The 13,208-nt window shown below is 36.4% G+C and overlaps 2 protein-coding genes across 2 annotated transcripts in view; both read left to right on the top strand.

Moving 5' to 3' along the window:
• LOC148955893 (uncharacterized) overlaps positions 1-4,710 on the top strand; it is a 10,107-nt gene extending 5,397 nt beyond the window's left edge. The window contains exons 2-3 of the mRNA XM_089097484.1: positions 212-459; positions 3,631-4,710. Coding sequence (XP_088953610.1) covers positions 212-459; positions 3,631-4,710 — 1,328 coding nt within the window. The remainder of the gene's footprint in view (positions 1-211; positions 460-3,630) is intronic.
• The window catches only part of LOC148955885 (uncharacterized), a 395,061-nt gene that overhangs the window by 48,231 nt on the left and 333,622 nt on the right, over positions 1-13,208 (top strand). The window lies entirely within an intron of this gene.

Genomic DNA, 13,208 nt, shown 5'->3' with positions numbered 1-13,208 from the left:
GCGTTGCCACTGTCCGGGATTAATCCAGGTATTCCGGGATTTTTTTTTGCGGTCCGGGATTTTTATTTGTGTCCGGGACTTTCGGTATTTCTTTAATAAAAACCTTGATTTTGTTCTAAAAACCGTTTTTTTTTCTAAACTCAGGGATTTTTTATTTAATAGAGATTGTCAACTATTTTGTGTTATTGTCTACTTTTTTTTTCTGTACAAGATCAAGCCTATTATCTGTTTTTGCTAGTTCCATCTGGAGTTGCGGGATTACACTGTAGAAACAATTTTTTCGTTCCGGATTTAACTTTTGAAAATTGGAGTCGAGCGGCGAATTCGAATTTTAAACGTGCTTTAACCTTGCAGGAAGTATTGAAAGTAGTCTCAACTGACGCCACCGTCAAGAGGAGACTTAAATCTCTCAGGTCAGTGCCCCGTGCAATGCCTCGGGCAAAGTTAAACTCAGAAAAGGTAAGTAAAAAGCGTACGGCATTCTACTTATTCTGTATATATATAAGTGGAATAAGTTTAAATAGTTTAAACTGGGATCTGAATCTCAAAGTAGAGTTTTTCCCCTCGCTGATGGTGCTATTCCCAAGAAGCTTAACTTTATTTTGTTAACTACTGAACTATTGTATTATACCACCTATAAAATTGATCTTTGTTAGGTTACCATGCATAGGCCTAACTTATTAGGTTTCTCCTAATTTTCTTGAACAAGTAGGCTAGCCTAGGCTATTTGATTAGGCTGATTATTTTAGCCATATGGATTGCTGAATGTTTTGAATGCATTGATAGTTAATAGTAGAGTCTAATGGCAAATACACAATTTAGTTTAAGCATAGCTTATGCAAATTCAAGAAAATACTGCCCAATCTTAAACACATGATCCTATAGGCCTTGTAGGATACAAAGCCACTCAAACATAAATAGATTCAATCCCAGACATGTGCTGTAAAGAAAAATAGGCTACTAGGGTTTGCTAACTTTTCTTTAAGCTTAATTTTCAGTATAAAAAGTTTCTGAGATCACATTGAGCTAATCCCAACAAGGTAATCTAAATCTATACATATGCAAGACTAAGAGCTTGCTTGGAAATGTAGGCTCTATTTGAATCAAATTATGCTCGTTTGTTTGTCCAAAGTTAGTGATTATCCAAACACCAGGGGTGCTTGGATAATATACCCAGTTCTTCATCAGCAGCTGATGTGTATTACCAAATAAAGCTAGTTTAAAGAAAAATCAAACTGTTTTGTTAAGCCTAAAGGTGTATCTGGCTTTGTGGGGGAATAGACAAGGAAATAGAAAATCTAATGGTATATTTCCTTTTTTTCTTTATCTGATTTCTCCCCTTTAATAAATATTAGAGCTAAAAATATGTTTTGCTATTACTAGGCCTAGACTAGTCTATCTTTACAAAGCCTATCTTTAGTCTACTTAAAATTTCCTTTTCCTGACCTAGCCCCATTTTCCATTTCCTGACTTGAAGTAAAATCAAGTAATTGGAAGCATTGCATCAAGCCACAATGTCCATTGGGCTTGTATACATAATGGGCTGGGGCTTGATGGCAGAATTTGCTTCAACCAACTCATTTTTTTTTTTTTTTTTTTTTTTTTTTTTTTTTTTTTTAATTACCGACTGGCAGGATCAATACAAGATACTAGGGTATATAGGAGTGCTGTTATTGATGTGAAAAGTAAAGACCACCATCTAGTAGTGTCTAGGGTTAATCTAAAGCTGAAGTCTCGGAAGGGTAACTACCTCCCAGGAAGTTATGATGTTGGTAGACTCCAGGATGAGAATTTGAAACAAGCTTTCCAGGAACAGTTGAATACCAAACTTGAGAGTTTAAAAGTTGACAATGTGGAAGATGGTTGGAATAATTTTAGAAAAGCATTCTGGTAACATGAATTTGTGTGGGCTTTTCTACCTCCCACCACCCATTTCCAGACATATTGTAAGATGACCTCTTTTTTTAATTTCAAGGATAAGTTTTTTAGGTAGAGAGGAGGTAACAAGAAAAATCTTTAGTCAGAACTTTTGAGAATCTTTTAAATTTCTTTCTATAAAATGTCCATATAAATAGACTAGCATTAGATTTTATGATTTAGGGGGTCTGCAGTATATTATACTTCTAATCATGAATTATGATGCATATGCAGTGCTCTTTCTTTCTGGAGAAGTTTCTGTTCTCCAATACAGAAAATACCTATTAGGTTGCGATTCTGCGAACTCGAAATCACGATAGCTCAAACGTCAAAATCGCTGGATGCAAAATTTGACTTTACACAAAAGCAGCAAAAATCGAGGTTTCAGGGAAATGCAAGGATCCCTACAGATCCAAAAGTAGTAGAAAAGCCGAAAGTACTGCGATATGTCCTTTAATTTGAGTCAGAAAAGTTTAAATTGGCCACACAAATTTTCTGGAAAGTGATTTTGTGCTTGATAGGCTTAGAGAAGTAAAAATTAAGTAGAGGAGAATGTTAGCCCATCAACTTTTTTTTTTGGCAGCAGATAGATAGGAATTTCTTGGCCACTCGAGGACCTAGTCTTTAGCATTCTGACTATGTTTCTCTAGCCTGACTATATTTGTGATCATGCATTGAAGGAATAAGACTTTGCAGCCAAAAATCTTATAAGGCTTTATTTCTACATTTAACCTTGGCCTAGGTGGGTCTGAATGAAACAGAAATTCCAGTATCTAGAAAGTATTTGTTAGAAAGAAAAAAGATCATATAATATTCCTCTGACTTATACAGTGTGACCGGTGGAAGATTTTGGACAAGAGACCGCTAGTGAATCAGCTAAGCATTGAAAATAATTGGTAGATCTGTAAATACTTAAGTCCATGGGCGTAGGCAGGGGGGGGGGGGGTGCGAATAGTCAGAATGCAAAAGACTAGGTACTCGAGTGGCCAAGAAATTTATAAATATTTAAAAATAATTAATATATATAAAATATATATTAAAATATAATATATATTAGTATAAATATTTAAAAATATTAAGAAAAAATATTTATTTTCAATTTAAAGGACATAGGAACGCAAAAATAATGATAATACCTTCATTCATGGTTAAAAATCTCAATTCATATCCACCAAGCCTTTTTTTTAACAAGTTTAGGGATTTTAAAGATTTTGAGGCCAGACGTCATAATTCCTACACAGTGCTATCCGAGACCCCGGCCGCAAAAAATTTGAAAATCGTTGATGTGACTTCTTACCCTGGTTGATTTAAAATGAAGGAAGAAAACAGAAAATGCAGTCTCTCTGCCTGCATTCCCTTATAGCTTTTCGTTAGCTTCTTCTGTAGCCTTTCATCGGCAACTGAGGATAAATCAGCCAAAGATTATTTCGTCGCAACACCAGAGGGACGCTGCAAGCCCACGGACCAAATAATAAATTCGTAAATAACAAACATTTGAAAAACGCTACGAATTTCGGTTTTTGATGGTAAATTGTGTTTTCTAGGGTTCCATAGAGAATTATATGTATATTTTTTAAGTTACTATGTCCTTTACCTAAAACCTACACGACGGGCCTGCTTTTAATACGATTTTTCATAGATTTCTGTCTTTTTTTGCCCCCCCCCCCTTCCAAAATTCTGCCTACGCCCATGCTTAAGTCTGCTCTTTTACAGATGAAGGACATTCGTCTCTTGTTTGCGAAAAAGCGGAAGAGTCCTGAGACTACCCATGGAGAGTCAGGATTAGCTGCCACCACAGGTTCGTCAGATCTTGAAAAGGAAATATTACTTACGAAACATCCACGTCAAGAGCCCGACGCTGGCTTTTCTGCCGACGCGGATTCGTCACATTTTGAAAACGAAGTGTTTACTACCGTACGCCCACATCGACAGTCCGACTTCGATAATGAATACTCCTCCTCTGAAGATTCAGAGGACGAACATTCTTCTGAAGATATAACCGAAGACCTTAGCAATAGTGACGAGGGGTCAGAATTTGATCCAAATCCTGTGTCGTCGTCGGAGTCTGATAATGCTGAAAATGGGCGGCATTCTTTGAATGAGAAGAACAGAAATCTTAGAAAGGATTCAGTGAAAACCAAAAATGCGTCATCTTCCAAAGAGATTGGGAAGAGAAGAGAAAAACGTGCAGTCCAGAAAAGCAAAGGCAAGAAAAATTATGTAGATAAGTTCACCAGCAAGTGGCTCCATTTGCCAGAATTTAAGGGCTGGCTTAAGGCGGATGAAAAAGAGCCATCAAAGGCTTACTGTAGCTATTGCTCAAAACCACTCAAAGGGAATAAGTCTGCTATGAGACGGCATGCGTCCAGACCATTTCATGTTAACGCTGTCAAAGCTAAAATGAATCAAGTATCGGCTTTATCATGTGCTTCCAAAGAGCTCCAGGAGCGAGCCAAACTAAGAGACAGTATTTTAGGCCTTGAACTGGGCTTGTGTGTGTTTATTGTGAAAGAGAACCTTCCGGTTTCTAAAATGGATCAGTTGCCTGACGTTTTAAAAAACTACATAAAAGACTCGCCGACTGTTAGTGGTCTTGCTTGCGCCCGGACTAAATCTTCAGAAATGATCAAACACGTGATTGCGAAAGAAGGGGAAGAGGAACTTGCTACTGATCTGAAAGGATGCAAATTTTCGATAATCGTTGATGAATCTACCGATGTTTCGTGTACGAAGTTTTTAGTGATTCTAGTGCGTTATGCCAAGAAGGTCGAAAATGATCTTAAAGTTGTCTAAGAATTTTTAGCAATGCCAAAAGTAAAAGATGCATCTGCAGCTGGGCTAAAAGCATTAATCGTTAATGAGTTTGTCACTAGGGGCATCCCTGTAGCAAATATTATTGGTTTTGCTTCTGACAATGCTAGTGTTATGTTAGGCAAAAACAATGGATTGGCTACCCTCTTGAAACAAGAGCTACCATGGCTAGTGGTACATGGCTGCATCTGTCATTCTTTTGCCCTGTGCTCTGCTGCTGCTTGTGAGGCACTGGATTCGTCAGTAATCCAATTTAGTCATGACATATACAACTTTGTCGCCTTTTCACCAAAACGCAAAGAACAGTTTAAGGAATGCCAGGCCTTTTTGAATATTGCCGAACATGCCGTACTTTATCCAAGTAAAACAAGATGGTTGGCCATGGAGCAGGTGGTGCAGAGATTATTGGAACAGTGGCCTGCATTAACCTTGTACTTTCAGTCGATGATGCTGACAGAAATACCAGCAGCCAACGCAATATTGAAGGGGCTACAAAGCCATGAGTTGCAGCTCTATTATATGTTTCTCGTGTACATTTTGCCTGTGGTGAATAGGCTGAATTTACAGTACCAGAGTGAAGATGTTAGGATTCACCTGATTTTGAAATCTGTGAGAGATACTCTGGGAGAAATTCTGAGAAACTTCATGAAAGAAAATTCTCTGCGAAATAAAGATCCCTTTGAAGTTGACGTCTTCAACCCTCATAACCTGAGACCTTTTAATGAGATTTACTTCGGTGCCAAATTTGATGTTCTAGTCAAGTCGGAAAACTTGCGTTTATCCTCTCATCAGGTGAATGACATTCAAGTCAAGTGTGTCAAGTTCTACCAGATTCTTGTGAAGCAGATTCAAAAAAGGATTAACCATAGGGATCCTCTTTTGAAACAGTTAGAATGTATTGACCCTTCAATCGCTCTTTCGGGCCAGATCTCCTCTATAGCACCGCTGTACAGTAGGTTTTGTGCAACATACTCTGTTGACGTCGAGGAGCTTAACTCAGAGTGGAGAAGACTGCCATTTGTGGATGAGATCTTTGAAGTGAAAGGTAAAGAAGGTCCTGTAGCGTTTTGGTCCTTTGTGGACAGTTGTAAAGATGCAGGTAAAAATAAGATGTTCAAAGTCTTACCTTCATTTATGTTTACCATGATGAGCCTGCCACACAGTAGTGCCGGCGCTGAAAGGCAGTTTTCCCTTCTCAAGCTTATTAAGAGCCCGCTCCGGAACAGATTAGACAGCGAGATGCTGAGTGCCCTCATGCACGTCCACGGGTTCATACCTTATGCAAATAAATGGACAGTTCGGGTGTCTTTTGTGGCGAAGGCCAGAAAGTTTAAAAATTCCGAAAAAAATTAGCCCATTTCTGTGAATCTGGTTTGAACCGCTGGATGTGCATTTTTTTTTTTTTTTTTTTTTTTTTTAATCCCACCTCCTCTCCTCTCAGTGACGTAAAATTTTTTATAAAAAATATTTTAAAATCTAATACTTTAAGCGTCACCTAAATTATTTATTATAAATTACCCGCCAAAGGGGGTCTTCCAAAAGGCTTACTCCTACAACTTTAAAATTTTTTAACACAAAAAAAAAAACTATTTGCTATCCCGTAGACTGGGCGTCCTCCGTCCGAGCTTAGTTTGATTTACTGAAGCTCATTTGTCCAGTTTCTTAGGGTTGTCATTTGAGCTGTGCGAAAATTGAAGCGAAATGATTACTGAAACATACCAATAAATATCTGAGAAACTAGTTATTTTTTTAGTTGGTTGCTTTACTTAGCGCTTTTTACTAATAACTCGGTAGTAACAGTTTTTCTGACTGTTGCTTTACAGTTTTCTCTTCAAATACCCAAAGGCCTGGGTTTAATACCAAGAAAGTTGAATTCTGTACCCAGATTCGGGAAAAAGGGATCTGTTTTTCTTCCGGATTCTTTCGTGTGAAAGCAGCAGATTCCTTTTTTTAGTACAATTAAGAATCCTTGGACTGAATGTTTGAATGATGTCGTTTTAATTTTCTCAGATTTTAGTACGTTCGGAATCCAGGCTTTCTGGGTAGTGAAGTCGGGCCTTGAGATTTCAAAAGGATGCTTTTGTAAGACGAATGATAGGTCCGCTGTTCACTTCTTGATTGACGAGACTTTCGACGAGATCCAAGGGTGCCTCTTGACACAGCAAATAAACATAGAAGCATGTCCTATAAAAGGGACAAGGATATGTGAATACGTGATAAAAGGTCTCTTTTACCGCTGGCAAACCCATATTGAAAAAGATTCCAAGGCATGACTTTAATTCTTGGGTAGGAATTTCCAATAACAATGAAATGCGCATGCGTAGACACATTTTTTCGGAGCTTTGGCGAATTGTTTTGTCCTAAAAAAATTGTCGTAGATCCTACTAATCCACCAGAACTTTTTCACGTCGAAATAATACTAGGAATATTGACAATCAATTGTTAGTTACAACTAGACACCACGTTTCACGGTATTTCGAATTTCGCGCCTTGCTTTTTACGTCATCACCTTGCAGCCCTATGTTGTATAACCTAAAAACCGTGTTCCGGGATTTTTTTTGAAATTTCGGGATTTTTTTTGAAGAAAAATCGGGATTTTATTTTTGAGCTGGTGGCAACCTTGATTGAAATTCAATAAATTTTGAATAGCCTTAATAGTGAGATCCAGTCAACGTCGGATTCACTAAATTGAGGCTTCTAGTAAGGGTTGTCACCGACAGTAGGATATTATTGTAATTAATAAATTTAGAGGGTCTAGTAAATTTTCCTAAATCTAGGTAAATCTAGTAAAAAGTAATGATTTATAGTAAACGGACCTTTTTTATTTTCAATAAATTCACGGAAAAAAATAATCGTAAATATATGACAATTTATAATTTTTGCTTGTCTGTCTCTTAAAGAGGATTTGTGATGATTGTGATTGTGTGTGTGGATATGTGATGATTGGGAATCAAAACAAAAGCCACCCAAAACAAAAACCACCCAAGGTGATTAGACGAGTCTCCTCAGTCTGAAAATTTTTATTGAGGACAGTCTGAAAAGTTTTATTAAGGAGCCTATACATATATATATATATATACGTGTTAAGAAATAGTTATCACCCCACAATATGCCAAAAAATTGTAGTTACCAAACTTTGAAAGCAGTGAAAGTTATCTTTTTTTTAAGAATTGCAGAAAATGATTCATTTTACTTGTAGAAAAAAAGTTTATCATCCTTTCATCATAGGGTAGAACTAAGGTAAATAGTAATATTTGTGGGTAGGGGCAATTGCGGGTGGGGCACTCGTAATTTAGTCAAGGTCTAATGCTATGATATAGGTTTGATACATTAACAAACATTTATTGTTGTCAGATATTAAATAATCTACTTCATTGTTTATATTTGAGTCTCTTAAGTAAAATGGCTGCTGGCCACTGTGTTTGTTGATTGCCGTGAACTTGAGTGCTTCTTCTCTTCTGAATGAGATGACACATGGTTTCAGTCTGCACAGGGGCGAATCCAGTATTTTTTTAGGGGGGGGGCAAAATAGGTTGATCCAAAAAATTTTTTAGGGGGGGGGCAAAATAGGTAGATCCAATAAACTTGAATTATGATCAAGTTTAACCAACGCAAACTTGAGTTTGCGTTAATTAAACGGAAGAAAACGATCTCGGTGGAAAACGATTCTTCGTCACGTTTTACAGTTGGACCTCAAAAATCCGTGCAAATTTTGAAAAGCTTTGTCCCTTTTTAAAGACGCTGCTGGAAATGAACTGTTTCCATACTTGCCAAAGTTCTTTCTGACTCTCTGCAGCTTGCCCCATTCAAGTGCTGGAGCAGAGAGACAGTTCTCGATTTTGTCGTCATAAAAAACAAAAATCGGAATAAGCTAAATATCTCGACTGTTTTGGCCCTTATGAAAACAAAGCAACTTGTCCTAAGATCGTCAAGTGGAATCCATGACTGAGTGATCCCCAGCGAATTGACTCGGGCTACCAAGAAATGAAAACATGTGAATCCCTTCAGTCAGAATTCAACACTAGACGATGCTTTAAATTCGGATGAGGACGAGGACGATTAAAGCCTTTTAAGTGCAACTTTTTTAATTATGACTACAGGTTTTTCTTTTTACTATTAAATTTGTTTGATTTACCTGACCTGAAGACTATTGACAAAATGATATTTTTAAACTAATTATTGTATGTTATATAAGTTTTCTTTTTCTTGGCAGCCCTAGTCCAATTTGAGGTGTACTTTTTAACTTACATAATTTTACAACTAAACCGGGAGCCGATTACGTCGTTTACGTTTTTAAATGACATAGATTAAATTTGTTTTTGATTCCCTAGAATAAGAACGAGAAAGAATACAGAAAAAATAAGTTTTAAAAAAATCATAAATTAATTTCTTTAAAATATGCCAGACATCTTTGTAAGCAGCTTATCTCGAATTTAAAGACCAGCCCAATTAGTGTTTTAAAACTGGCACCTTTCCTCCTAAAAATGCAAAATTGAAGGGTTTAGACTTCAAGCCTAAAAACGGAAACTGGGGGACAAATTTCAAAAGCCGTCACTTTCAATCACACCTCAGATTCTAAGCACTTCATCGCCTGAATTGCCTCGTGATGAGTTGCGGCGTACGGCGTTTTTTGCGCGTGCGGCGTAGCCGCACGCAAAAAAAATTTTTTTTTAGCATTTAGTAAAAACAGATGCGATGTAGTAAATTTTTTCTCCGATTTAGTAAATTCATCCAGGTCAGGATGGCAACCCTGCTTCGATTAGTGTATTTAGGATTGCCACCATCAGTAGGATTCTACTAGATTAGTCAGGGTTACCACAGCTCAGGTGATTTTATTATCCTCATGGTGATTTTCTGTTTTAATCTTTTGAGTTTCATTTAATTTGGTGATTTTTTACAAAATTGGTTGACATTCCATGCATGATTGGTTTCACTGTCTTACTGAGGTGAAATAATCAATGACTTTCATATTTTATGTCTTGTTTTTATTCGTTATTTCTAAAGAGTGGCGTTATTTTGGGCTTTGGTGTATCCTTTTAGCTTGCAATCGGCTTCCCAATAGTTACAAATTCTAATTTATAAATACATACACGTGTGTCCCATGTGTGATAAAAAAGGATTAAGCTTCAGAAACGAAAAAAAAATTCTCAGGTAGAGAAAGCCTAGTCCCACATGAACCCAGATTCAGCAGCCAAGGCTAGGTCTTTTTCAAGGGACTTAACAGTCTCAAGAAACTAGGGGGCTCAGTCTCAAGGGGCTCTTCTCGAAGGAACCAGAGAAAAAAGATGTATCACCGCTTGTCTGATATTTCAGCTTAAACTTGAGCCACGACAATTTTCCGAAAGTAAAATAAATATATAAGAAATTGACACCATCCGAATCGTCTTTTTCAGGGCTAAAGCTTACCACTAAGGATACCAACGATGACAGGGGGATTAAAAACGCTCATAAGCAAATGAAATTTGATTTGAGGACAAAAGAGGATTATTATTTTTTTTTTTTTTTTTTAATTTAAACATAGAAAAAATAAAAATAAAATATTTTGAAAATTAAATAAAAATAAATGTATAATATTATTTAAATAAATAAAAAGGATATTCATGTCCAGTAACAGGATTTTAGGTGACAATTTCAGTCTTTGCCTGGAATTCCAGTTTTAGGTATAAATTCTCTTCCTTTTTGAGCAGTTGACGGCCATTGAAAAAAAGAATTTCAAAGCTCAGGGTGCCCAACGCGTCTTTTTGTTGTAAGGCTTATCATTATTGACCACCGATTTCTGGTGATTTTTTTAGTGATCTTTGTGAAATACTGGTAATTTCTGGTGATTTTTTTGGTGAAAATCCGGTAATTTCTGGTGATTTGTTTGATGAAAAACTGGTGATTTTTATTTGGTTGTGGTGGCAACCCTGGATCTAGTAAGTTTAGAGGATCTAGTAAATTTCCCGAAATCTAGTTTAAAGTCAGGATTCGTCAGTATTCATTTGGCATTTGACGAGTGTACAGTAGTTCAATTTCAAGCCAGATTAACTTTGGATTTACCAAATTAACGCTTAACCAGATTAACGCTGGTTTTTACGATTGCTTATAAAATTTGGATGGAGTTTTTACCTAGATAATGAATTTATTTCGGTTACATTTTGGACCTAAATTGTTTTTGAGCACAACTAAGGAAAAATAATAATGTTTGCGCAGTCAACTATTCTTAATTTTGTCCAATCAAGCATTCGATCGGGTATTGATGATGGAGTTATCATTAGTCATGTAGTGGAGTTTTTTTTTTCCTGAAAATATTCTCAAAGATGCTGAAGTTAATTTATGGGCAGAAATTTACCCTAGTAACAAAACAGCACCAAGGAGATATGATGATCATGCCTCCGCTCAGAATGTGAAAGACATTCTTGATTTGCTTCGGAAGTGTGAAAATGAAGAATTAACAGTGCCAACGTACGTAATTATTTCACCCACTGAATTGCCTGTAATTCCTGCTGTTGGTTATCATGAACCTGTTTCAAAAATTGTGCTCTGGATTGTACCCTTAACTTCATCAAAGAAAAAGTAACAGCTTATGATTTAGGTTTTCCGTCACTTGCCATTCCTTATGCTAGTCCCCATATTTAAAGCACCGCCACTGTTTTGAGTCAAACTCAAAACGAGCAGAAATTAACAAGAGTTGGGCTCAAAACCCCTCTGCCTTCCCAAGACCAGAACATATCTTGCACTTTACTGAAAAACAATAAATGTTTTTACTTTTATAACTTTAATAAATCAAATAATATTAACATTGGATTAATAAATATCAGTAAATGTATATTAAATTGACAATGTACATTCATTTGTATTTTTTTCAGTAAAGTGCAAGTTATATTCTGGCCTTGGGAAGGCATAGGAGTTTTGTCCAAATCATGTAAATTTATGTTCGTTTCGAGTTTGACTCGGTTATTTATTGTAATTTCTGTTCGTTTTGGGTGTCATTTATTTATCGATGCTGATTTATGGTAGTTTCACGCTTGGTAGATTATTTGATTTTATTTTTGCTCATTTTTTGTTTAATGAAGTTCTTTGCTTTTCTTTGAAAAATTTATTTTGTGGAAAAAGTTTTTTTAAATTAATTCAAGAATAGAGAGCCGTCAAGTATAAACAGTTTAATTAAAGCATAAACTTATCAAAGCACCGTACGTTTTGAACCCTAAAAATTTTTTTTAATGGACAGTTTATGCCATCTTTCCACTAAAAAAGTTTCAGAAAGCAGCATCGTCTGGCCTGTGGGTATGTAGCAATGTTATTCAGTCTAGAGCTTAGAACACACCTAGCTTTTTCGGCACCTAAAAAAAAAGGCAAATTGGTGCCGATTTACTTCCGGAAATCGGCACCGGCTAAAAATCTGGAAATCTGGAAATCGGCAAAAAAAAGGTAAATTGGTGCCGATTGCAGTATGAAATATCCAAATGTTGGAATATTACCTGAAATAAAATTTTTATGTGGTTAAAGACTGTAGAATGTAGATTATCTTTAACTGCACACAGAATTTTATTTCAGGTAATATTCCAATATCGAAATATTTTCACTACCTCCATTTTAATACACTTTGTCGTTCTGATACGGTTTGTTAAGTCAGACGGCCTTTTAGCCCCGAGACATACTTGGCGTTTTTTTACAAACCGTTTACTTTACTGACTGTTTTTAGAGGTATATAGGACAGTATTGCGACGGACACATTGGGCGGTAAAAAAAAAAACAAAAAAAAAACACGCTTGGTAAAACAAACGTCGATGGCAGTATGCAGCCATCTATTGCCATAAATAAACGAATGGCAAAATAACCGATCGTTTATTTTAACCCCCACGCCGAGATAGAAGCGAAACGAAATGGAATGGCACAGACTCGCCGTCTTTTTCTTTCTTTTTTTTTCACAGCTGATGAACGAGTGTGTTTGAAGAGCGTATATCATAAAAAAAATATATTGGAAGTCATGAATATTTTTTTTCCTGGGAAGGGAGGGGACGATTGTAAAAGAAAGAAGAAGAAAATGGTTGATAATTTGATTAGAGAGTTTTGAGAAATTCAAAAAAATTTGAACTGTCAGGGGATCGGGCCCAAATTAGCCCCTGCCTTTGACCCTGAGCAAACCAAAGCCTATTTATTATAAATAAATAAAACGGGGTGCTGATCTAATTTACATGCCCTAAATCATGCCCTAATTTGCTGACACATAAAAATCGTGCCTTTTCAACACTAGTCCAAATGATAAAAATACAAATTCCTTTTTAAAGTACCAGAAATGCTAATATGCCAGTTTTAAGAAAAAACTAAATATGCAACTGTTTTCAAGGCAGGGCCCTGGCACTCAGCACGTTGCAGGCTTGAATATATTGAATTTAGGTGTCGCTTGTACTCTAACTGCAGATAATGTGAACTTCTTCTTAATGTCATGGCGTCAGGTTAAGTTCGATGCAACCACCCTGGGAAAAACACTAAAAAGA

This window comes from Artemia sp. Qi Xiang Cuo, chromosome 1 (assembly GCF_049724085.1).
Source record: "Artemia sp. Qi Xiang Cuo chromosome 1, ASM4972408v1, whole genome shotgun sequence".
In the NCBI taxonomy this organism is placed as follows: Eukaryota; Metazoa; Arthropoda; class Branchiopoda; order Anostraca; family Artemiidae; genus Artemia; species Artemia sp. Qi Xiang Cuo.
Note: the sequence above shows the minus strand (reverse complement) of the source record. Positions and strands in the feature narration are given on the sequence as shown.